Below are 27,966 nucleotides of genomic sequence, written 5' to 3' on the forward strand. Positions count from 1 at the left end.
AGGACTGGAGTAGGAGTTCTTATTCTTGTCCCTCCTCCTTGGGTCATTCTGTAATATCTAAAGGGATGCAGAAGGGAGAATCTTGATAATAGACTGGAAATACTGTGAATGTGTAATAAGGTTTATAAATGTTTATGCTCCATCCAATGGAACAGTTAGACAAAAATTCTTCCAGGAATTGGAGCCATATTTATATGGTGCCCACTACATCATAGCAGCTGGAGACTGGAATTTTATTGAAAACCCCACATTAGACAAAATAGGAGGACACCCCAGGAGTGGAAAAGTGGGATGTGCACAGTTAAAAACATGTCTCGACATGCTCAACTAGTATACTGTCTTGATCAAATTTATTATTATTATTACATGACACCTCCAAGGAGTCCAAAGACTCATCGGGAAAGGCACCTACTCTACAACTTTCTGTCTCCACCAACTACAGCAAACCGCATCATCTACCAATGCCATCTACTACCCACCACCACCACTACTGTTTTCACAGACAATCATAAACATCCATGCCCATGGCAGGATTCAAATCCACAGGCTTGGGTTTATGATAGACTTTGTGTTTTCTAGGGTGGGCCTCCCACAATGAGTCTTGTGACTCCATGGAGGTGTTTCCTCTTTTATTCATTATCTATATAGATCACATTGTAAAAGTGTCATTAAACCTAATGTCAGTTCAAGTGAGCTACCTGTTTGTGGTAGAGGAGGGGACCTTCCAGTGATGTTAATGGTTCCTTTCATTCTTATTCCTTTTCTATGCTTTTCTTCCTGTATTCTTTGCTCTACTTCTCCTGAGTCCTTATTACTATCCTATCTTCCAGACCACCATCAGTGGGATCCAATGCCCTGCTACCATGTTGGTCATGCAGTATGACCAACATGGTAGCAGGGGAACATTCAGAATGGGAATCCTGGTAGTCTTTGCTACTTGAGCCTCTGCTTTGGCAAGATGTGCAGTCCTGGATGGTCTGACCAGCATCATTTGGTTAGTGGACTTACCTGCAAGGGTCAACAGTTTTCTTCCCCATGGTCTGAGGACAGGGCCAAAAGCTTGCTGTGGTGCTGTTTGATTCAGTGCCAGAGAAGCTGGCACTGAATCAAACCCCCTTTGAGAATGAGTGATTTTATCAGGGTTTATTTCAAGTTTATCAGAAACCTCAACAAATCCAGAAATCACTGAAACATCATCCAAAAACAAAAAATAGAGAAACGCATTAGTGGAAGCAACATACATACATACCAACCATTTTTGATAATTCACTGAATTGAAGAACATCCACTGGGGAGAAGATGTCACCCTTCATTCAGAAAGGTGCTAGGTTAGCTCTTTCTCACAGACATCCTGATATGGCTGGCCACCACCTAAGTGATCATCACTTCATGGTCACTTTCACCAACTGGAGGAAGATTTGACCTCATTTATAAGAACCTTCTCTGATGAGATAATCAAATCCAAAACCTGTAATCCTCATGTATCCCCTGTTACATACTGCCCTCAGAAACTCAAGACATTCATTCTCTGTCTCCAGATGCTATGTCTCTTCATTCCAATCTTATTACCATAATTAAAATTGCCCACAATGATTACCTTTTTCTTATTAGCCAGACCAACTTGCCTATACATTTCCTTCTCATCATCTTCCATGTCACCAGGTCTACAGCAACACCCATCTAAATATTTCATTTGTCCACCTTTACTTCATACAATACTGCTTCAAAACCACTCTCACTATTTGCTCCTTGCATCTCCTCCTTGGATGGGCACAGCTCCTCTGCTACCATCAGCAGCATTTCTCCTCTCTTTCAGCCCTATCTGTTTTCACAAAAATTATGGTGTTCCTTCTCTTTAATTCTCTTCACTCATGCCACCTGCCTCTTCATTCACCAACTCTCTACTCTCCTGCTCTTCTTCCACATCACCTCTTGTTTCCTCAGGTCTTTCTTTCACTTCAATCATTACTCCCTCTCTCTCTTTTACAGCAACAGCTTCTCCAGCTGACTCACACCAAATTCATTTAAACGTAGCCCATATCTTTTATGCACGTCATCTGTTCCTCACATTCATTTTATCTTTCACAAAATGAACTCTGCTAGCATGCCATTCATGATCTTCATTCACTGGGCAACACGCTCACTAGCTTATCTACCACACTATTGTCTTTTGCTCTTCTAAGCAACTGCACTGCCTGACATTCATTTTCACCTTCTCTTTGTTACCAATCAATTTATGTATGCCTACTACTACTACTACCAACTCTTTTGCTCACTTACTCCTCATATACAATGCTTCAATCATCCTATTAATTCTACCTTCAGGAAAATAAACCTTTTTTTTTCCCTGAAGGTATGCTTCTAATCATTGATTCCCATACAGAATTAATCTTGAATCATTTTATATTTCTTTCAAATGCCATTTTTCATCCCATTTTCTACCTTACACTTTCATGCAAATCTATAATTCTCCTCAGTTCATTCCTCATATGCTTAATTTCTTGTCTTATCTTCACTAACTCCCACTTTCATCTCTTCACTACCATTATTTATGCCGTTTGCACTCTCTCTGACTTGCATACCCACTGTCTTACGCTAACACACCACCAGTAGTGCCTGCTGTCCTGTTATCATTAGCTGCATCGTCTTTCATGCATGCAGCACACCATCATTCCTGCTCACTCCATAGTTATATATTCATGATCTCCTGCTCTCTCTTTTTTCTGCTACCACTTGCTTTCAAAGACATCTCATAATCCATAAGGATGTTACACTTGGAGGAAGATTTGATAATCCATAAGGATATTACATGGAGATTATCCTCCGAGATCGCTCTACCCACATCCTGCTAGAACACGACGCCACAAAAACACAAGTTAAAAAATTAAAAAACTTACTTAAAAAAGTATCTTCCTGGCCCCTGGACATCACGAAAAAACTCAAACCTTTCTGTTCACTTCCTCCCCTGAATATACAGTTTACCGAAAATCCACAAACCCAATTCCCCACTAAGACCTATAGTAGATGCCACTAACGCACCTTGCTACAAATTGTCAAAACAGCTGGCCAACTCTCTGACCCCCCCTCCCTCTCTGGACTTTCCGCATCCTATATAAAAAACTCTGCCCATTTTAAAACCTTCATAGAAAATTTAACCTTAAATAACACAGACATATTGATAAGATTTGACATCTCCTCATTGTTTACCAACATTCCCTTAATTGATACTTTAACACTCTTAGAAAATGTTTTTCCTTCTGACATCTTAGATCTCTTTTCCTTTGCCATCAATTCTGGTTATTTATCTTGGAAGAACAAAATCTAGAAGCAGATAGAGGAAACCGCCATGGGTCCCCCCCCACCCCTCTTGCCAATTTTTATATCACAGATTTTTAAAAATGAGCCATAGACTCAGCCCCTCTCCAACCTTCTATCTGGCTAACATGTGTAGATGATGTGTTCTCTATTTGGCCTCATGGTCCAGACACATTAGACTCTTTCCTTAGTCACCTCATCAGCCTACATCCAAGAATTCCAGTTTACGATGGAAAAGGAAAAGAACAATTGTTTACCCTTCCTAGACACCTTAGTTACACACCTTCTGAATGGTACACTGTCCTTCACTGTATATAGAAAACCCATGGACACAGGCAGATACATTCACAAGCTCTCCCACCACCAACCCACTCAACAATATGGCATTATTAAAACTCTTACTAAGAGTTTTAATAATCTTTGTTCCAGTGGAACTGCCCTTACAACTTAGCTTGACCACATACACAACACTTTCCTCTCCAATGGCTACAGCGATCACAGTATTAAAAAAATAATCAGTTCTTCCCCCATTCCCTGGTCTTCTCTTCAGAAAGAGTTTAGAAATGCTATTACCATACCCTACATCCGTGGCACATCCAAAAAAATAGCCAAGAGTTTAAAAAAGTACAACATACACACAGCATTCAAGCCCCCACCGCAAACTTGCTACCCGTATCTGTTCTACAAAAGATCAGCTCCCCTCTTTTCTCAGTGCCTGGAGTTTATAAAGTACCCTGTTCCTGTAAGCTGGCATACTTTGGATAGACAGGCAGATCAGCAACCGCCTGGAGGAACACAAGTCATGCATCTGTAACCATGACTATTGTTGGATTCTGAATGAAGAGAAATGGAAATTGTTAATATATCATTCAGAGTCCAACATAACTACCATTCCCTGAGCAACATTTGTTTTTTTTTAAACTAATAGTCTCATGCTCATAGTTTGCTATTTATGTAATTTCTTCAAGTTATGTTAATCGATATGTATTTATTTATATATGTTTGGGATAAATTACAGTTATGAAAAGCTGTGTATTAAAATATCATTAATTTTGTGAATTTAATTCCTTTAATATAATGTTAGAAACTGTAATATATGTAATTTTAATATATCCAGAAGATTCTTTGTGATATCATTTGATTGGTTGTTGTGAGAAAATATGCAAATTTCTCCTAGCATGTGTTGGAGAGTGAACTATGATATACGAAGGGAAAAACAGGTTTGATGTGAGCCTAACTGGTGAGAACCAGTTATTGGCGGGAAAAAAGGAAGGAGTGGATACGAAAACAAAAGTAAAGACAGAATCGAATAGGGGAGTATAGAGAATGGTAGCTGGAGGGGAATTTTGACGTGCCGAAAATGGTATTTAAAGGACCGGGAATCACTTGGTATTTTAACTTACCTTTTTCTGAGTTGGATTTTTACCAAAACTTCCTAATGCCTAGCAGTGAAATAGTGCAAGAAATAAGTTAGTACGTATAAGAAAACAAAGAAATAAGTAGATAACTTAAACCAAGTGCATAAAGATTATATTCTCCCAAGTCTATAAATCAGTTGCAGAAATGGAAGATTCTTTTAAATTTGTGCTACTACATAGTAAAAGTCAGTAAGGACTTAAAAATTGTTGTTCAATCTACTTATGATGTGTTGAAGCTATATCCTGGTAAGATTACCTTTACTATACTTAGCGAGAAGTAACGAAAATTAATTCCTCCGAAAGTAAATCGTTCCTAGTTGCAGTATTCAGCAAGTCAAGATTTAATATGTAATGTGCTAAGACTTTTCCCTCTTCAAATGATAAATGCTATGTTATTGAATTAAGTGTTCATTAACTGAATGAGAATACTGTGAAGCCTATTCGTTGTGATTTAGGAATCTCGAACTTACATGAACTAAAATTGATTAACTGAGCCTAGAGAATTACAAATTGAATGTCTGAATGTTCATGAGTTGTATTCTTCTGAACCAGGTTTAGTTTTTTTGTAATCCCTGAAGATGTCTCAGTGACTGAGACGAAATATAGGAAGTATTAAATTCTGTTTTAATCCTTTCTGAGTGCTGTATACAATCCATTAAGCCTCCAATATGATATCCTCACAGCACTTAAGCCTCTACACACAGATGTTACACTTCTTACACACACCCAGACTCTCTTATCTCGCCTACTAATTCTCTCCACAGATATCCTCATTTTCCCATGCATACATATTGCATTTGTGGCACATTACCATTTTTGAAAAATCTATACCACTTGCATTCGTCTTTCACACCGATCTATATCTTACTGCCATTTTGTTCATCACACACAAGAAACACAAAGAAATTAATTAATTCACAGTTTTAACTAAACTGAACACTGCCTGCCATTCACAGCTGTCACAAAATTTAAATGACATTTTTCTGCAGCTCTCTCAACAAACATCTTATCTTCACCACATACTGTCAAAGAATAACTACTGAATGCAGATGGTATGCAGATGACTCGTGCAAAAAAGACTGTTCAGCTAATAAGAGTCCATTTTGCAGCTATCACACCAAGTTGATAGCATGTGCAAATTGAGCTTAATGCTACCTCTACACTAGACAAAGAAACTTAGGTGTATAAGAAGGCACTACTAGAGCTATGCATAAATTGAATAAGAATTCAGCAATAGGGACTGATAGGATATCAATATGGATACCAAAAGGGTGTTCAGATAAACTGGCTGTACCTTTTGAATAGGCTGTGTAATTTGACTGATGTTTTTAATTCTTAATCTATCAGTTGGAAGTGGTGGTAAAGATTTTGAAAAATATTGGTAAGAGCTTGTATACAGAAATGAGTTGACAGAGAATTAATACTTTGGGAAAGTCATGTTTGAGCAACTTGCTCACATTTTATAATAATGTTATGGTTGAGTTTGAAAAGAAGAATGGATGCACTATGTTACATTTTGACTTTGCTAATGCTTTTGACAGGTTACATGGAAAGCAGTTTCATAATTTGGAGGATATTGGATTGAATTATAAACTATTAACATAGATAAGAGGATGGCTGACTGACATATCAAAAAGTGGTATCTGGGGACCACCTGCTCTAATGATATTAGGGAAATCCAAAGGATTTAAGGTGACTAGGGTGTACCACAGGAATCAGTTTTTATTTGGCCTTTACATTAATGACATTAGGAAGAATTTGTCTGGTGACATGCTGCTGTTTGCCGATGATGCAAAGATAGGGTAATCAGGAATGCGGCAGTGCGGCACTTGCAGAATGATTTGAATAGATTGAAATTGTGGACATGTGAAAATAGCCATCAGTTAACTATTAGTAAATGCAATGGAATGGAAGATATCCAGTAGCATATAATAATGAAGGGATTATGTTAGAAGAAACTAATCAGGCTAGCGATCTTGGACTTTTAGTAGATAGCAAGTTTAAGAACCATATTGCAAAGATTGCAAATACAACTCAGAGGATAATTGCAGTGGTGAAATAAACATTAGCATGTAAGGATAAGGAAGTCATTTTACCTCTTTACAAGGCCTTGACATGATCTCACATGGACTATTGTGTGCAGATCTGGTTTCCCATGATACAGTAGAGAGAGAGAAAGAAAGAATGGAAAGGAGAGTGTTAAAAATGATATTAGAATTTTGGTATACTGATTATGAAGACAGATTGAAAAGTTGTGGACTGATAACACTAGTAAACCAGAGAAAGTGGGGTGATATGATTGAAACTTACAAACTTTTCAAAGGATCATACAGGATACCAATAGCTAGAATTTTTCATTTTATGGAGGGTGGGGAGTGGATAAGAGGACACCCATGGAAGTTGAGAATGAATATAGTGAAATGAGGTCAGAGCTAGATTTTTCTCTCATAGAGTGGTGCATGACTGGAACGGATTGCATTTGGAGGTAGTAAGTGCAGGTATTGTCAAAAAAGGCATGGTAGCTGGTGCAGGCAATATGTAGCCTACCTTGATGAGTCCCTGACTCCCTGGAGTTCTCTGTTAATAATAATAATAATAATAATAATTAAATCACCTGATAGGGTGATTTTATTATTATACATTAGTGCAATATCTTAGATTATAGAGTAATAAGCAATTTTCTAACAACTAAACAAGCGCACTCATTAAAACAAAGAAATTACTACAATTAAACCTAATTATTGTTAATTATTCTGAAAAATGACTTAACTTTCTCCAACATATTAAATGCCAACCACTAATCAAACTGTCTCCTATAAATCCTTAGATGAGAAGAAACATTTTTTTTTTTTGCTGTTTTGTTTGTTTTGTTTTGTAGCCCTTTGTCTGCTTAATAAATTCCCACATGAAATATAAGACAATGTAAATAACTGATCTCTCTCTCTCTCTTTCCATTTGGTTTTCTCCTCTGCCTGTAACAGAATATTTACCAACTGTCATTAGTGAATGCAGTTCATTCCTGTTATTTGTATCTTAAGTCTCTATTTCATTTTATTTCCTGACAGAATTTGCCAGATTATAATAGTATATACTCTTATATACTATTATAATTTGCCAGATTATAATACTATAGTATGAATGTGGAAGGATAATTTTGCTGAATACAGATGGTAGGTATCCTTGTGAGAGAAGCAGATGTGATTGTTCAGATAATGAGTGCTCACTTCACTAAGATCTATCAACTTGATGTATGTAACACAGCATTGCTACCACAACATCGGATGAAGAGATAGTGGTACATAAGAAGGAGGTTCTAGAGCTGTTGCATAACCTGGATAAGAATTCAACAATAGGAACAAATGGAACATCAGCACGTATGTTAAAGGAAAGTTCAGTTGAATAATAATAATAATAATTATTATTATTATTATTCGTGACACCTCCAAGGACTCCGAAGACTCATCGCGGGAGGACACCTACTGTACAACTCTCCATCTCCACTACTACACAGAACCTCTACTATCAATCACCTACATCAATGCCATAATTGGCTACACCTTTGACAACACATTACACATAGAGTACAAGCCATTAAAAAAAAAGAAAACCAGGACGTCCTCTTAAACGATTCAACGATGACTTCTAATGCCGGAACAGGCCATGCTAGGCCTAAATCCTTGATATGCATGATTATTATTATTATTATTATTATTATTATTATTATTATTATTTCGGGCAACTCCAGGAGTCCTTAGACCCTAAACATCATGTCCACACAACTATGCGATTACATTCTCACAGTATCTATCATACCTTGTCTTGAACTCGTTCACCGTCATAACACCCACAACAGACTCTGGCAGCTTATTCCACTCATTTACCACTCTAAAAGTAAAGAACCCAGCTCTAACACCCCTGCTAACCACACTCTTGCCCAGCTTCCATAGGTATCCCCTAGTTCTCCCACCACCAGTCCTGATCTCAAAAATATCCTCTGAATTAATCCTATAGAATCCCTTTAGCAATTTGAATGTCTCAATCATATCTCCCCTCCTCCACCTATCAACTAGTTTCTGCAACCCACAAATCTTCAACCTGTTCTCATATGGTTCGTTCCATAGACCTGTTATCATCTTAGTCACTTGCCTCTGGATCCTCTCCACCTCCTCCCCATCAAGAAGGAACCGAGGTGACCGAATCTGGGCACAGTAGTCGAGATGAGGTCTTATCAAGGCTTGGTACAGAGGTACAATAACTTGCTTGTCTCTGCTCGTCAAGGTATTTTTCAACAACCAAGTGAGTTGATGAGCTGATTTAGCTACTTTTGCAATGTGCCCCCTAAACTTCATCTCCCTATCCACCAACACTCCCAAGTCCCTGGCCTCATCAATCTCTTGGAGTACAGTTCCACCAATGTGGTATACTGCTGCTAATCTTTTCACCCCAAAATGCATAACCTTACATTTTGTCACATTAAATTGACATCCATTCTCCTTAGCCCAGAACTCCAATCTATCTAAGTCATCCTGCAAGACTTTGACATCTTCTGCATTCACTATTGCCCTACCCAACTTTGCATCATCAGCGAACAAATAAATTGTTCCACTTAGATCCTTCCCTATATCGTTAATGAACAGATTAAACAGCAGTGGTCCAAGAACAGAACCCTGCGGCACACCACTAGTCACAGGCTGTCTTTTGGACTCTACTCCTGAATAAACTACTCTTTGATATCTCTCCATCAACCAACCACCTATCCATCTCACCAATCCTATATCCATTCCCATATGTTGTAGTTTACGGATTAGTATTCCATGTGGTATCCTGTCAAACGCCTTTGCCAGGTTCAGCAGTATCACTGTAAACCCATTTCCCTTATCCAGTTCAGCCGTCACCTTGTTATAAAACTTGAGCAATTTTGAAGTTGTATCACTATCCTGCGATAGTGATACAACTTCAAATTCTCCTTGGCTGCAGTTCATCAGCTATCATCAATAATACCCCTCCCACCATTTTATTCTCTCTGTCCCTCCTAAACACACTATAACCTACACATTCTATCCCACTAACTATATCTTCTTCCGTCAGCCATGTTTCACTAATGCCAATAACCTGTGGCCAGGAAGAGCCAATCAAGGCCAAAAATTCTTCCTTCTTGTTCCTAATACTCCTGGCATTAGTATACATGAAATGCAGTGATCCCTTAGTCCCATCCCTATATTGATGCTTTATTCTAAATGACCCATTCCCATTTTTTGTCCTTATTGCTGGCTCGGGTACATTATATACATTCTTACACTCATCTGTCTCACTGATGTCTGCATATCAATCCCCCCCCCCTCCTTGGTAGTTCTAGTTTCCCTGGTTTTGCACATCCATTTTCACTTCATTCAGCAACACTCTTTCCAGTCTCCGCACACCAAGTCCATTCAAATGCAGGCCATCCATCTTGTATAAGTCCTTTCGCCCTTCAAACTCATTCCACACGTCCACGAATTCCACACCATACCGTTTGCATAACCTATGCATAATGTCATTTGCGATTATGGCCCTCCTCCTAAACTCCTCTCTGTCATACCGTGGCAACAGACTAACCATTCTAACTCTGTCACTCTTTTCTTTCGCTACCTTTAACAATACTTTCAAGGCCTCTCTCATAAAAAATTTATCACCTTTCAATTCATTCGTACCCACCACAATTATTAATTCTTTCACCCTCTGTTTTTGCACTCTGATACTCTCACTTACATCCTTAGATTTAGCACCCGGTAAGTACGATTTAGTTACACTGCCATCTATCACCCTTCTTAATAACGAGTCACCATACAACACTCTTTCCTTCATTTCAGAAACTCTCTCATTCTTGCACTGTTTTTTTACGTTAGCCGAATCACTCTGGAAAGAGTTTTGTAGGTGTTCTAATTGCCACTGCGCATTTTGTATCCCTGCGCGCAACCCAGCGATCTCACTTCCTACAAATAATTCCTCATTATTTTTATCATTTAAACCATTTTCTCTCTCAGTATGGTTGCTTTCACTCTTTTTTAGATTGCCGCTCTCATTGCCATCTTGTACATTGCAATTCTCTATCAAGCCACTATTTTCACTCACATTCTGGCAATTCTGACTTTCTTCAACCATAACTATCTCACTACCTGACACATACTTCAACTCCTCACTTTGCTTACACTTTCTGCACATTCTCCCACCACTATCACTTTCAATCCAAATTCCAGCCTCATTCGGGATGCATACATCCCACACACATGACATTGGACAAACTCTCTCACATTATAGTTTTTGAACAATGCCGTTGTATTTTTGGACGCCATTATCTTACGTCGCATTGGTGCCATATTCAAATCTATGAAACGTAACATTATATACTAAATTAAATAACGTAATTCACACCAAAATCCCACAGACACAACAAGCTACCAAAATTAGGCAATATTACGTTATGATTTTAACCTATATTCTAATTTTTACTCAAAATTGTACTTAGCTTTCGGGAGCTCTCTGAAAACACAACCATCCGTCTGGCCCTCTAGCGGGCAAACTTGATGTTGATGACCTTTGACACATTTGTATAACTTGAGTCTCAGCTTGGGAAAGATACCACAGGAATGGAAAGAATGTATGATAGTTTTGCTGTATGATACATGATGCTTCACAACCACTCTAGATTTTAGGTGGGAGATAAATTTCATCACCTGGTGTGAAACTATCTCCCTGCTTATTGGAAGGCTGAAGTGACTTGAAAAAGGTCCGTTTGGTCTCTAGAGCAGGATTTCCAGACTATGTGAAAAAAATAGAAAAATATCCTTAGCCCACCCACAGTACAAAATTATTATTATTATTATTATTATTCAGTCCTCCGTGGAGTCAAAAGACTCATTATGGGAGGTCCTTCCTAAGAACATAACGTCTGTCAAGACTCATCAAGGGGGAGGTCCCCCCCCCTAAGAAACACAAAGTCTATCATACCACTCCTTAAACTCATTGACCGTTCTCGCTCTCACCACTCCATCAGGCAATGCATTCCACGGTTCAACCGCCCTCCATGCAAAGAAACCACTCCTCACCCTCTTGCTCACAGTTTCCTTTCGTAACTTCCAGGGATGGCTTCTTGTCATCACTCCTTCCCGCTGTTCAACCAAGCGAAAGAACTCCCCAGTGTCAACCCTGTAACTACCTCTCAACAGTTTAAAAGTCTCAATCATATCACCTCTCCTTCTTCTATCCACCAAACTCTGCAGTCCACATTCCCTCAGCCGATCCTCATAACCAAAATTGTACAGGCCTGAAACCATCTTTGTCATCCGTCTTTGTACCCTTTCCACAGTTAATTTATCCCCTTCAAATCCTGGGGACCAAATCTGAGAACACTAGTCTAAGTGTGGTCTGATCAGAGGCTTATACAATGGAATGATAACCCTTTTATCTCTGCAGGTCAGTGTCCTTCTCATAATTGTAGCAATCCTCTGTGTTACCTTCACCACCTTTGCAATATGTCCCTTAAATTTCAGGTTTCTATCAATCATCAACCCCAGATCTCTTGTCTCCCCTACTTTCTCCAGCATAACTCCTCCCATAGAGTATGCAGCATCCTATCGATGTTTCCCAAACCTCAAGACCTTACATTTTGCTGCATTAAATTGACACCCCTCCCCCATTCATTTGCCCATCTATCTAGCTTATTCAAATCCTCTTGCAGGGCTACCACATCTGCACTATTACTAATAATCCTTCCCAGCTTCGCATCATCTGCAAACAACTGAATATCCCCTTGCAATCCACTGGCAATATCATTGATATAAAAGTTAAACAATATAGGTCCTAGTACTGAGCCCTGTGGGACCCCACTTGTAACCCTCTGCCTCCTTGAAACTGCTCCACCATACACAACTCACTGATACCTATCAGACAGCCAATCCTGAATCCAGTTGACCAATCTGACATCCAGACCCATGTGCTGCAACTTAAATATCAGCTTATAATGTGGCACCCTGTCAAATGCCTTTGCTGTCTAAGAAAATTGCAGTATATGCCTTTCCCTCATCTAATGTTCTTGTAACTTTATTATAAAAGGCTAGCATATTGCTAAAACAAGAGCGCCCTTTCACAAATCCAGTCCCAAAGCTTTACTGACATCCAGAGTACTCAGTATCCGAAACACACTCTCCTCCTGTACCTCTAAACCTCGACCCTGCCCTATCCCTCTAGCATTAAAACTGACTCCTCTAGGATGAAATACTCCAATAAAGTATGTTTGCAAATAACCTTTAATTAATGCATGAAATAACATAAAAATAAATAAATAAAATACCAACCTGTCAATATCTTTATAATAATTACATAAACTGTAGAATATGGGATTTGAATATAAACTACTGATTTGGATGAATGGGCAGCTGAGGGACAGGTATCAGAAAATGATATATGGAGGTGTGAATCTGCTAGATTTCAGGTGACTAGTGGTGCATCCAATAGATCAATCCTTGGACCTCTATGAGCAACATTTAGTACTATAACTCCAAAAGCTGTTTGGAAATCACATCAAGCCTTTATATTCACTTTAATAAACATTGTGAAATGGGAATAGTTAAATGTGAAAAATGGAAAATTTTAAGAGATTTTTCTTTAATAAACAGTATTCTAACAAAGATGTCAATACTTTGCTTTTATAAGAAAGAAGTTTTTGAATTATTCAAGCTGACAGATTAACTCAAGAGAAGAATAAGGTATTATTAGCAATAAAAAATATGATATATCATTTCAAACAAAACATATTAAATTATTAATTACAAAAGGAAGCTATTAAATTGTCTAATAAACAATACAAAAATGCATTTGTTATTTGATGACAAAAGTACACCAAGTTTTAGGATTTGGTAACTTGAATCCTGAAACTTGGCCAAGTGATGTTTGTGAATCTTTGTGTACTGAAGGTGTACAAAAAAAAATAATAAAATTACTTTTTTCCTTATTACACTATTTCCCCCTTTCCTTGGTCAAACTACTGTTTCCATTCTTCAGATCCTCATTCCAACATGGATAATATAGATATTATCCATGTTGGAATGAGGACCTTTATCCCCCGCTTTGTTCAAATTTCCATCCTAAATCCAAGCCATTGTTTTCCAGAATGTCTGCCTGGGATGGTCCAAGCAGACAAAACAGCTTATCATATTGCAAAGGTGGTGAAGGTAACACAAAGGATTGCTGCAATTATGAGAAGGACACTGACCTGCAGAGATAAGAGGGTTATCATTCCGTTGTATAAGTCTCTGATCAGACCACACTTGGATTATTGTTCTCAGATTTGATCCCCAGGATTTGAAGGGGATAAATTAACTGTGGAAAAGATACAAAGACAGTCTCAGATAGTTATGAGAATCGGCTGAGGGAATGCGGACTGCAGAGTTTAGCGGATAGAAGAAGGAGAGGTGATATGATTGAGACTTTTAAACTTTTGAGAGGTGGTTACAGGGTTGACACTGGAGAGTTCTTTCACTTGGTTGAACAGCGGAAAGGAGTGATGACAAGAGGCCATCCCTGGAAGTTACGAAAGAAAACTGTGAGCAAGAAGGTGAGGAGTGGTTTCTTTGCATGGAGGGTGGTTGAACCGTGGAATGCATTGCCTGATAGAGTGGAGAGGGCGAGAACGGTCAATGAGTTTAAGGAGTGGTATGATAGACTTTGTGTTTCTTAGGGGGAACCTCCCACGATGAGTCTTTTGACTCCATGGAGGCCTGAATAATAATAATAATAATTGGTCATAGCCATAATTTCATTGGCCATCAACAGATGCTGTTTGGTGATGTTTGGATCTTGGTGATGTGCCATGCCCATTCATCCATCTCACTGAGGGTTTACCACTTCCTCTTTATCCAGGAAATTTTTTGGTCTGTTACTGTTTTGAAAAAATCCTCCTTCCATTCTTTTTGTGTCCAAAGTATTTCAGCTTTCTTCTGTGAGTGCTCTTAAGGAGTTTAAAATTCTTTCTATTCCTTCAAGAACCGATCCATTTATCTGCCTTTCAGTGTATGAGATCCTTAACACTATCCTGTAAGATATTGTAAGTGGTTTGAGACAAAATGTCCAGCTTCATTCACAGCCTACTGAAGTCAGCAACACTTACAAAATCATCATTAACAGAGCTAAGTCTGACATTGAAAAGATTGAGCTAGTTCCTTGCATAAGTTGTTGGGTGCAATGTTTGTCAGTGTGCTCAAACATCTCAAGCTTCAAAATAATCTACTAAATGTGTATTCTCTACACCATCCTGCTTCCACTTGTCTCTCTTTACCTATTTGTTATCATATATATACTTTATTATAGAAGAACTGTCAACTAATCATTGATCACCAACATGGATTTCACCAATCATAATCCACAACAGATCTCACCTACATCAACCATCCCTGGACACACATCATGGAAAAGTTTGGAGAAACTTTTGCTGTTGCACTTGACATTGCCAAGGCATTTGATAGGGTTTGGCATTGAGGACTTCTCAGCAAATTGCAAGGTTTGGCTTCCTCCTTTGTAATTGAATTGCTAGTCTTCTTTCAAGTTGTTCACTATGGGTAATGGCGGAAGGTGTTCTCTCTTCAGCTTTTCCTACGAATGCAGATGCTTTTCAAAACTCTGTAATTTTACCTACCCCTCTTTTTTATAAAACAATCTTCTCTCACTGACCTCCAACCCTATTCCTGACCTGATGATAGCACTTTCCACACATCCTATGCATATGGCAAACCTTGCAGTGCTCAGACATCTCAAGCTTCAAAATAATTTACTAAATGCAGATTCTCTACACCATTCTTCAATGGAGCAATAACAACCTGGTCACCTTTAATGCTTCTAAACCATAGTTTTGTATTTTTTTTCTTACAAAAAAAGATCTTAGCTTTTCTCCCATTATCTTTGATAATGCTTCACTTGACATTTAAAACCATATCTCTCTCTCTTCTTGGAACGACTCTTATCCCTAGCCTTTCCTCGCATTCATCACTTCTATAGCATTCTCAAAAAAAATTGACATCGTTTTTTTGCTTAAGACATTACTTTTCATCTGTCCAGTTAATTACTCTACAAATTCCAAATCCATCCAACCTTGGTATACTGCTTACATTTAGGGTGGTGCATCTAAAACCTATCTAAAAATTCCTAAGAGAGAACAGCTTTGTTGATTGATTGAATGAGTCCTCTCTCACACTGTTCAGTCATTATCTCATGGATGGTCAGTTTCCCAATTACGTATTGTGTCATGGGAATGTGGTATTGTGAAAGGTTCACAATACCACATTATCACAGAACCTGATTGCAAACTTAACCATTATTATTATTATTATTATTATTATTATTATTATAATAACGGTCTCCATGGAGTTGTTAAATCTTGAATGAAAGAGAATTTATAATGTATTACCTTTCGATCAGATTTAACAAGTATCTTAATTCTCTATGTAATACTTGTATATTAATAAAAAGAAATTGAATGTAAATGAAATGATAATAACATCCTTGATTTGAAATTTGCTGAATAATATTGTATTGTCAAATGTCTTATGTGAAAAAAAAAAAAATCTCCCATTCAAATTCTCATGCCATACCAATCCTAAAAGCTGACTTCTCAGTTTGTCATAATCACTAGCTTTGTAATCCCACATATACCCCTTCTTAACAGAATATTCAGCACATCCTACAATCCCCCAGGTCAAGACCACATGATCGCTTTCCTCAAGTGGAGACTGTAACTAAATTACTTATTGATATGTTCTCCGATGTTATGACCAGATCTAACACTCTCTAATCTCGTAGCAAGGCTTATACGTTGGTTAGACATAACTGGTAATTAGTTTATGGAATTAACAACGCATATAAAGTATATTAATTAAAGGTAACTTTAATGAATAACTTCTATATTTCGGCAAAGTCACATTGCCATCTTCAGGAACATAAAGATATGGTATGTGCACGCAGGCACTAACACAAAGCAAATGAGGAAGAAAGCAAGAAACTAATATTATTCCTAAAGTCCTAATGGTGCCCTCTTGCAGGCTAATTTGGTAGTCTTGGCAGTTGGGCTGAAGTTCTCATAATGTAAGTCTCCCAAATTTGGGGTAGTTTCATGCACCCAAATTTGGTGAGGTTAGGAACGTTTTTTAGAGCTGCTGAAGATTCTTTGAATAATCTTTCGTATTTAAACTTGCTGGCTATTTGGCCACATGGCTCAGACACACTCCACTCCTTCCTAACACACTTAAACAACCAACACCCCAGAGTCCAGTTCACCTTAGAAAAAGAGGAAAACAACACCCTTCCCTTCCTAGACACTTTAATCACCCAGCAGCTTGATGGATCTTTGGTTTTCTCTGTTTACAGAAAACCCACCCATACTGGCAGATACATTCACCAGCAATCCCCCCCCCTCACAACAATATGGAGTTATAAAAACACTATATAATAGGGCAAAATTAATCTGCTCAGATGACAAGGCCCTGACTACTGAACTAAACCACATCCTCAACACTTTCTTAGCCAATGGCTATAACCCCAAAAAAATCCAAAAAATACTAAAATCAGTAAACCACAACCCCCCCCTCCACAATAAAGATTACACCAAGTCTATCACCATCCCCTACATCCAGGGCACCTCTGAGAAAATAACCAATATCCTCAAAAAATATGACCTTACTTCCTGTTACAGACCATATAAAAAGTTGGCATCCCTTATCCGCTCTACCAAAGACCAACCACTTCCCCTAGACCTACCTGGTGTATACCAGGTCCCTTGCAGCTGCAAATTGTCCTACTTTGGCCAAACAGACAGAACAACAAATATCAGGATTTCAGAACACAAAGACTACATCCGGTTTCACCAGTACAGCCGCTCTGGGCTGGCAGACCATGCCTTAGATACCCACCATAAAATTCGTTGGAAGAAAACAAAAATAATTCATCGCAGCAAGTTTAATACGAAAGATTATTCAAAGCATCTTCAGCAGCTCTAAAAAACGTTCCTAACCTCAACAAATTTGGGTGCATGAAACTACCCCAAATTTGGGAGACTTACATTATGAGAACTTCAGCCCAACTGCCAAGACTACCAAATTAGCCCACAAGAGGGCACCATTAGGACTTTAGGAACAATATTAGTTTCTTGCTTTCTTCCTCATTTGCTATGTGTTAGTGCCTGCATGCACATACCATATCTTTATGTTCCTGAAGATGGCAATGTGACTTTGCCGAAATATAGAAGTTATTCATTAAAGTTACCTTTAATTAATATACTTTATATGCGTTGTTAATTCCGTAAACTAATTACCAGTTACTCTCTAGTCTCTTGTTCCTTCCATTACATGCTGTCTCAGGTAGTTATGTCTTAACAACTGTATAAACTCCATTTCCTTTGTTCCTTGTGACCATTCCTTCTCCCAATCTATGTCCCCAAAGTTAAAACCCCCCATAATAATTACTCGACCTTCACTCATCCTGCTAATTTGCCAATACATGCTATCTACATTCTCCCTTATACCCCTCAGATTATAACAACAATAACCATCTGCAAACTAATCTGTTTATCATCTCACCTTTAATTATATAATTATAGCAGCCCAGTATCTAAATACTAAAACTATGACATTATATCTGTGCCTGTAACTTCCCTGCATACACACTGGCAACTAAAATATAGATGATCCAGGCCTATGTTGCTTATTTAGGGAAGATGCAACTGGTATGAACCATCAGATGAAATTCAAAGAGATGAGGTTATAGAAGAGGAAGCACTAGAAGGAACCATCACACAGGAAAAACAGATAGGAAAAGAAAAAGAAGTGCCAAAACTAGATAAACCATGTGAAGGTGAAATTGCTGAAGAAGTGCCAAAACTAGATAAACCATGTGAAGGTGAAATTGCTGAAGAAGTGCAGCCTGAAGCAGAAGAAGAGGTAAAAAAACCACAGCGAGAAACCATGCTTCCTCTTTTAACTGCTATTTCAAAAGATGAAGGTAGGTTTATACAGCTTAAAATTTCTTTCTTAACTTTTTTTATTACTATCCTTTTATTATTATTATATCATACAGTGACAAGTAAAGAAATTGTCACAGACACTAATAAAAAAAAGGACATTTTATAATAGGATTCTTGTATAATGACACTATTCATTATCACAACAGCTGAATCTAGATCCATTTTTGGTATATGTACTGTAGACATCATTTTATTTTGGCTTAATTTTGTCATGAATGTCTGCTTGAAATCATCATCATCATCATCATCATCAAATTCCTGCCATGTACCCTCAAGGGGTGTACAGGATATGACAGTACTACATGAAAAAATTACATCATTACTAACTTCCTATCTACAATTTTCCTCCAAATCAGTCTGTTACTTGTCAAGACTCCAACATTATCAGATCTTATATTTCTATCGTCTAAGGCACTTTGTACCGTATCAATCCACCTATATCTTGGTCTTCCTCTGGGTCGTTTTCCTGCCAACCTGGCAGAGAACACTTGTTTTGCTAATCTTTCCTCTCCCATTCTATTTAGGTGACCATACCACCTGAGATTAGCTCTGCTAACGCATTCCTGGATGCTGACAATGTCAAGTTCTTTCCTAATATCCTCATTTTTAATATGATATTGCCATTGATGCCATCTGTTCACACCTCTAATCTTTCTCAGGACTCTCATATCTGCGGTCTCTAGTCTTTGGTCAAGTGTTTTACTTCTGACCCAGCTCTCAGATCCATAAGTTAAAATTGGTTTAAACACAGTCTTGTATATGGCTAATTTAGTGTTCCGACTAATTTCTTTCTTATTCCATATGAATTTATTCAATTGACTTCCCACGATACCAGCTTTGCTGATTCTGTTGTCTATTTCTATATTTAGTTTACCATCTTCAGTAAAAATTGTGCCCAAGTAGCTGAAATGTTTTACTTGTTCCACAGGTTCTCCATTCACAACACAGTTGACATTTTCAATGATTCTGCCTATTTTCATTGTCTTTGTCTTTTTATTGCTGACCTTCATACCATATCTATTACAACAGCTATTCAATTTAGTCAGAGAATCTTGCAGACTTGTAGCGGATTTATTTAGAAGTATAACATCATCCGCATAAAGCAAAGAGCTGACATTAACATCTCCAATTTTGATATCAGGTTTAATACCACATTCCTTCATAATGTGATCCATATAGATAATGAATAACAGAGGGGATAATGTACATCCTTGTCTCACACCAGATTTAACATTAAACCATCTTCCTGTACTTCCTTCAATTCTAACTGCTGACTTACAACTCAAATAAAGACTAAGTATTGCTTGATATAATGCCCCATTGACACCATATAACTGCAGCGTATTGAACAGCTTCTCTCTTGGCACCTTGTCATATGCCTTTTCCAAATCGACAAAACTTAAATACAGATCTTTGTTATATTCCCATGCTTTCTCGACTATTTGTCGTAAAGTGAAGATCTGATCCTGACCGCCTCTATTTGGCCTGAATCCAGCTTGTTCTTCACCAAGCTTTTCTTCCACAATTCTTCTCAACCGTTTCTCAAGTATACTTGCATAGATCTTGCCAGGAACACTCAGTAGGGAAATACCTCTGTAATTCTCACATTCAGTTTTATTTCCCTTTTTATATATGGGTACTATGAGAGCTCTACTCCAATCATCGGGAATTCGTCCCTCTGTCCAGGCTTTCTGAACTATGCAGTGCAGCCACTGTAAGACTCTTATACCACCATACTTCAGCATTTCTGGTCGAATATCATCTACTCCTGCTGCCTTTCCACATTTCAAGCCTTTGATGGCTTTTTCTACTTCAAGTATAGATATGTATTCCTGACTGCATGCCTGGTCAGTGTTTTTTATCACTGTGCTGTCATCACTGCTTGTTTCATTTAGCAGTTTTTCAAAGTAATTACTCCATACTTCAAGGATATCTTTTTCTCCTGTTTTCATTTCACCTTTATCATCTCTAATTCCTTTTACAGCACTCTTTCCTCCATTCCTAAGCTTCTTCAACAACCTCCAGAATATTTTGCCACCTTCTTGATATTTATTTTCTATATTCTTGCCAAAGTCCTCCCATGACTTTTGTTTAGCTAGTTTTACACACTGTTTAGCTTTCTTACATTTGTCTCTGTATTCTGTAAGAGTAAAAGCTGACTTATTTGCCAGGAACTTTTGATATGCTTTCTTCTTTTCCTTCACTGCCTCTTTAACTTCCTGTGTCCACCAGGGAGTTCTGATTTTTTTATCCTTGCACACAACCTCACCACATGCCTCTCTGGCAGAATCAATCAATGTTTCCTTCAGAGTTTGCCACTGAATCTCCAAGGTTTGATTCCTGTTCTCAAACTCTTTCATTTTCTTTTCAATAATATTTCTGTATTTTAGTCTACAGTTCACATCTGAGAGCTGCTCAACTTTTATTCGCTTTAAAACTTTCTTACATGTTATTCTTTTCAATATGAAATTCAATTTTATCCTGCTCAAGACTAAATAGTGATCACTTCCAATTTCAAATCCTCTGTACACTCTGGTGTCCTGCACCAGGGAGAAAACATCACTATCAACAATAACATAGTCAATGAGACTTTTCTTATTCCTAGCCTCTTCTCTCCATGTGAATTTGTGCACATTTTTATGTTGGAACATGGTGTTAGTAATAACCAGTCCATGTCCTGAGCAGAAATCCAACAGATATTTGCCATTATTATTAGCTTTGCTCTTTTCTCCAAATTTTCCCAAAATATTTTTGTATGTCTCACAATCATTTCCTACTCTACTATTTAGATCCCCAACAAGGACCAACTTTTCCTTTTTCATTGTGTCAGTTGCTTTTTCTAAAGCCTCAAAAAATTCCTCCACTTCTACCTTAGTAGAACCTTCTGTGGGACCATAGGCACAAATAAGTCTCATTGTCCAGTTCCCCATTCTCATATTTGCCCACATTACTCTACTTGAGACTGACTGCCATTCAAGAAGATTAGCCTCGTATTTTGTGTTGAATACTATGGCTACTCCTTCTTTTCCTTGATTGTCATTGCCTGAATATAACATTTTGTATTTATTGCTCAGAAAGATCTCACCAGTTTTGGTCTTTTTTGTTTCAGTCACCCCTATTATGTCGATCTGGTACTTATCTAATTCCTCAGCTAGCTCCATTTCTTTGCCATTCAGGCTTCTTACGTTGATAGTACCGATCTTTAACTCTGGTGATGTTGAGTTGGGGTTTGTTTTCAGATTTGTTCCAGTAGCTGACTTTTCGCTGTTCGCCCTGGTTCCCTGGCGAAAACAACGGGGGCCTTGTTTAACCGGGCGACGCCCCAGCCGGCATGAAATTTTGTCATGTTGTACCATCATTTTTTATTTTGGTTTAACCAATAAGAATACAATTTGGTCGGCTAAATCCCAAATTGCCAGCCCATCCTCGTTCGTTCAGTATCAAAGTAGATACCCAACAGGGTGCACCACGAGAAGGTGAGGATTGGACATTAGGTCAGAAGCCCTGGTCGGTTCTCCGCATTCCTTTAAAGGCTATGTGGAGGTCTCCTCTCAGTTATACAGCTTTGACCCTTAAGCACCCTTTGACCCTTAAGCTTGAAATCATTGAGCTCCTAAATATCAAAATTCATTAAATTCCATCAATTTAGAGAGAAATAGTTATCATTCAACCTATTTTGCTAATAAATATAATCCAATTACAGCAAAAAAAAAAAAAAATCATCAATGAGTTCTGAATATGAGACTGAAAATTACCAGTATTATAGTAATTTGTAAATGCAATGGGTATAAATCAGCAGACAAAATTTCATCAATAATCATTTATTATTGAAGAGAAGAAATTAGACAGCCAGTATTTTGCTCTTAGACCAAGGTGAGTCAAGAAGTCTGGAAGGATGCCATCTAAGCCAGGAGCTTTACCTCTTTTAGTTAGTTTGAATGACACATCAATTTCATCTAGAGTTACTGGATTGGAATTTGCTTTAGATGTAAGACATGATAAGAAAAATTTTTTATAAAGATGGTGGATCTCTTTTTCTTTTCATATCTGTGGGAATTTAAAAATCTATGCAAAAATGTTTGTAGTATTACAATTAATAAATATTAATCAACTTAAAATTGATTTGAACACTGTCTTGTGTATTGTTAGTATTTTTGCTAATTCTTTCATATTCCATGTAAATTTATTCAGCTAGCCCAAACAATTCATCAGCAAGTCCTGAATATAAGATGGAAAATTACCAGTAGTGTAGTAATTTGTAGATGCAATTTGCATCTAAATTTCTAGACATTTGTAGATGCAATTTTTTTTAATAAAAATTGAATCCTGTGTAAATGTAATTTGTAGATGTCTATTCATATTTAATTTGCCATCTTCACTAAAAATCGTTCTAAGAAAATCAATTATGGTATTCATTTATATTGATAATAAACATTTATAAAGAGCAAAATTTTTGGTCTAGTTTCAAATTCTCTGTAAACAGTTTAAAGAGACAAAATATAGAAGGATAACAATTGAAAATTATTGGATGTCATGCAATATATAAAGGAGAATCACATACTGTGATTCTCCTTTATATAACACACTTGTTATTCTATCATAAAATGCAAATAAATTGCTAAAACAGGACCTATGCTTTATAAATTCATGCTGACCATCACAAAGAATGCTATGTCCATCAACCCACTCCTGTATTCTATTCCTAAGCAACCTCTCCAACACCTTGACCACAACCCCAGTTATACAGACTGGTGTATTATTGGAGACTTCTGTCCTGGAACCATGCTTGTGGAATGGTATTATTTTCCCTTCTTTCTACTCCTTAGGAACCCTTACCCACTCTCAGACTTTCATTAAATATCCAGGTCAAAGGCATAGACAACTATGGTGCATTTTCCTTAAGAATATGTGGTGATATGCCATCCATTCTTACAGCCTTATCATATTCATCTAATCCAGTGATGGCAAACCTATGACATGTGTGTCAGTAATGACACACTTGAGGGTTTCAGGTGACACACCTTGGATGTTGAAAGATATTGGTATTCTGATGAAAAAAAACTGCGATAAATCGTTTAAGATCGCTCTCGGTTAAGGCGAAGGTAGGTTTCGGTTCATTGAAAGAATTATATTTTATAGTTAGCCTATTTCTATTTTATTTTGTAGTTAGCCTATTTCTATTTTATTTTGTAGTCAGCTTATTTCTATTTTATTTTGTAACTAGCCTATAAACAACGAGCATTTTAAGTTTACGTTTTCTTTCTTAATCATAATTTCTGCATAGTCATATGATATTATAAAAACTTATAAATACATGCTTTATATATTATAAACTTAAAGTTTTCATTTGACTTCTGTGTGAAATTCGTTCATGCATGCATTCCAAGTCTCTTGACTGAGTAATATAAGTTCTAAACATATTTAAAACCACTTTAACAGAAAATATAATTCGCAGCATTGAATATTGAATTTATCTGAGTAAATAATGAAAACATTTTTATAGTTGCAATAAATTCAGTAAATTTTGTTAAATAATGCAAATAGTAACAACTTACGATGACGTCGCAACAAAACCTACTAAATAGCTGTTGTTTAGTAGCATGATAGACGTTCGTGGTAACAAGGTTGCTACGAACGTACCGGTAATAAATCTGGCAACCCTGCTGAAAGAAGTAGTCTTGCATGGTCTGCCACTTAAGTAATTTGAGTTGCTGGTGTATAATTCATTTCCAGTAATTGTTAGTTCTTATTAATTATTACTGCTTAATTACCGCTGCATATAATTGTGCTCTTTTTTAATTTGTGAACCCTTTTACAATGGCAGCTAGCACTAATAAAAAACTAAAATTATCACAGAAAGGAAGTGGAAGAAATTTCCAAGATGCCTGGACTGAACAATATGGTGTTATTGATAGAGGCAATAAAGTTCTCTGTAAATTGTGTGGTGAGCTATCTGTGAGTAGAACTTAGAATGTAAGAAGACATTTTGAAACTAAGCCCAAATGGCTCCTAGAAAAAACTTTTGAAGAACGCAAAGAATACATATCGCAACATCTAAAACTGGCTGAATCACAATCAGGGACTTTAATTAAATTTGTTTCAGGACCTTCAAATTTAGTAGCCGCAAGTTACAGTATTTCACATACTATTGTTGAACATGGGAAACCACTTAGTGATGGTGATTATGTTAAAGAAGCTTTCGTAAAGTGTGCACCATTTTTATTTGAAGACTTTCATAATAAGGAAGCTATTATAAAGCGCATGAAAGAGTTACCATTAAGTAGGAATACTATTAAAGACAGAGTTATATCAATGAATGCTAGTATAGAAAATCAAATACTACAAGACTTGAACTCATGCCATTGTTTTTCCATTTGTCTTGACGAAACTATAGATATTACGTCATCAGCTCGATTGGCTATTATTGCAAGGTATGTTCACGGTGATTCTATGCACAAGGAATTGATAAAGTTAGAAAATTTACCTCAAAACATGACAGGTAAAGACATATGCGACTGTGTTGTTAAAGTGTTCCATAAGAAACAGATAGATTTATCGAAAATATTTTCGATTACAACTGATGGTGTGCCTAATATGGTTTGCCGTAATGTTGGTTTTATCAAACAATTTACAGAATATGTTGGTCATCATACCCTGGTTTGTTTCCCTTTATTATGCATCAGGAGACACTGTGTGCAAAATCAGGCTTAAAGGATTTGGATGATGTGATGAGAATTGTGACAAAGGTAACTAATTTTATTGCTGCCAGGGCTTTAAACAAATGAGAATTTAATTCACTTTTAAGTGAAGTTGAATCAGTGTACAGTGGTCTATTAATGTACAATAATATTCGATGGTTATGTCATGGCCAAGTACTAGAACGGTTTGTTGAATGTTTAAATGAAATTATATTTAAATACGAAGGGCATGGAGCACGAATTTTCTCAGTTGAACGATTCTGCTTGGCTCAGTAAACTGATGTTTTTCACAGATTTTTCATTGCACCTGAATGAACTTAATATACAATTGCAAGGTTTTGGAAAATCTGTCAATGTTATGTTTGGCACGATCAACAGCTTTGAGAATAAACTCAAAATATTTCAACGTGATTTAGAAAATAACAATTTTAAGTATTTCCCAAGAGTGAAAATTTTTTTTAACGAAACCAGTCCCAAAAATCGTGAACCACATATCAACCAATCTATCGAAGTTCTAAAGCCAGTAACTGAGCAGTTTTCTTCTAGATTTGAGCAATTTCGAATGTTGGAACAAACAATCCAATTCATATAGTATCCTGATGAAACAGAATTTATGGATCTTAAATTAGATGGCTTTGAATGGTTGGATTTAAAAGATCTAGAAATGCAACTAGCTGACTTCCAGTGTAATCCTATCTGGAAAAGAAAGTTTATTGCTCTTAGAAATTAATTAGAGGAACTTGAGTGGGAATGTCTGCATGATACCACGTGTAAAAATTCAGACTGTGAAATTCTAAGCATGTGGAATAGCCTTCCTGAAAACTTTCATGCTCTTAAAATCTTTGCTAAAACTCTTCTAACAATTTTCTCTTCTACACACTCTTGTGAAACTCTATTTTCTGCCTTAAATAATATCAAATCAAAAGGGAGAAATAGATTGAGCAATGCTTTGAGAGCTGCCTGTGTAGCATTTTAATGCTACACATAGTGTGTACATTAATTAGTGTGTACATTAATAGTGTGTACATTTTAATGTACACACTATAGCCCTTCTATAAAGCAACTTTCTACCAGTACTCAGCAACAGAAAAGTCATTAAATGTAACGTAAGTTTGTAATTTCACTTTATTAAATTAATTGTATAATATGAATTCATAGATTTTATATCAATGCCTATTAAATAAATAGCCTAATATGATATGTATAAGTCACCATCTATGATTATGTAGTTAAATTTATAATGCATGTATGCAAGTGGCACATCAACAACGTCAATATTTAAAAAAAAAAGATGTTTGACACACCTGGGTAAAGAGGTTCGCCATCACTGATCTAATCCAACCAATACTTGATATATTTCTAATTCTTTCACTTCCAATTTTCCTAATACTTGCCTCCCTTCTATATATTGCACTGTATCATTTACACTAGTATGATATATGCTGATTAAGTGCTCATTCAATAATTCCACTATATCCTTTGCAACTGTTATTCTCCTTTTATCATATAGAATCTTAAAATCCTTAACACTCCTTGCAATAACAATACATTCTGGTAATGCATTCCATTCACCGACAATTCTCCATGTAAAAAATCAACCTCACACCCCTCTTCACCATACTTTTACATAACTTCCAGGTATGACCTCTGGTTCTTCCCCTCTCACCTTCTACTCTTTTTATAATTCCCTCTGGATTAATCTGATAAAATCTTCTCAATAACTTAAATATTTCTATCATATCACCTCTCTTCCTCATGCCCACAAACTGTAACCCACATCTCTTCACATACAAAGCTCATATAATTGGTTTACCTACCAATTCATTGAGTGTGGCCTCTAATTTTTTGGCTAAGTGGTAATTTGGGCTGTCAATTCCTTCAACAATTGGACGTAGTGGTGTGTATTTTTGGCAGGCTGTAAATTCTGGACACATAGGCATAATGAGGTTTTAGTTTTTTGGTAGGTTCTTCTGGCCATGGATTTAATTAATTCAGTTGTTTTCTTTTTTATGCATTTCATGGGGTTATAGTATACCATTTAGTAGGCGTTGTGGTCCGATAACAAATGTTCATTTTTTCTATGTAAGTTGTCCGATTTAAAACAACAGTAGCATTCCCTTTATCTGCTTTTGGAATTATATTGTCCTTGTTATTTTTTAGAGATTTGACGGCCAGTTTTTCCGGTATCATTTAGACAGCCAATCTTTGATCAGTCTAACCAATATACTATCTATTCCCATCCTCTGCAGCTTTTATACCAACTTATCATGTGGAAATCAATCAAATGCTTTTCCAAAGTTCTAGAATATCACTGTATATGATTCTCCCTTATCTAATATACTTGTTATCTTATCATAAAATGCAAGTAAATTGCTAAAGACAGGACCTACCCTTTACCAGTCCATGCTGACCATCATAAAGCATGCTATATCCATCAATTCAATTCTGTATTCTATTCCTTACCAATCTCTCCAACACCTTCACCACAACC

The 27,966-nt window shown here is 36.9% G+C and overlaps 1 protein-coding gene across 3 annotated transcripts in view; it reads left to right on the forward strand.

Moving 5' to 3' along the window:
- The window catches only part of Rsph4a (Radial spoke head protein 4a), a 241,698-nt gene that overhangs the window by 156,154 nt on the left and 57,578 nt on the right, over positions 1 to 27,966 (forward strand). For all 3 annotated transcript variants that reach the window (XM_090399837.1, XM_090399835.1, XM_090399838.1), the window contains one exon: positions 18,467 to 18,755. In XM_090399837.1, coding sequence (XP_090255963.1) covers positions 18,467 to 18,755 — 289 coding nt within the window. The remainder of the gene's footprint in view (positions 1 to 18,466; positions 18,756 to 27,966) is intronic.

The sequence above is a fragment of the Typopeltis vanoorti genome, chromosome 11 (assembly GCF_054136105.1).
Source record: "Typopeltis vanoorti isolate ZY-2024b chromosome 11, IOZ_Tvanoo_1.0, whole genome shotgun sequence".
NCBI classification, from domain to species: Eukaryota; Metazoa; Arthropoda; class Arachnida; order Uropygi; family Thelyphonidae; genus Typopeltis; species Typopeltis vanoorti.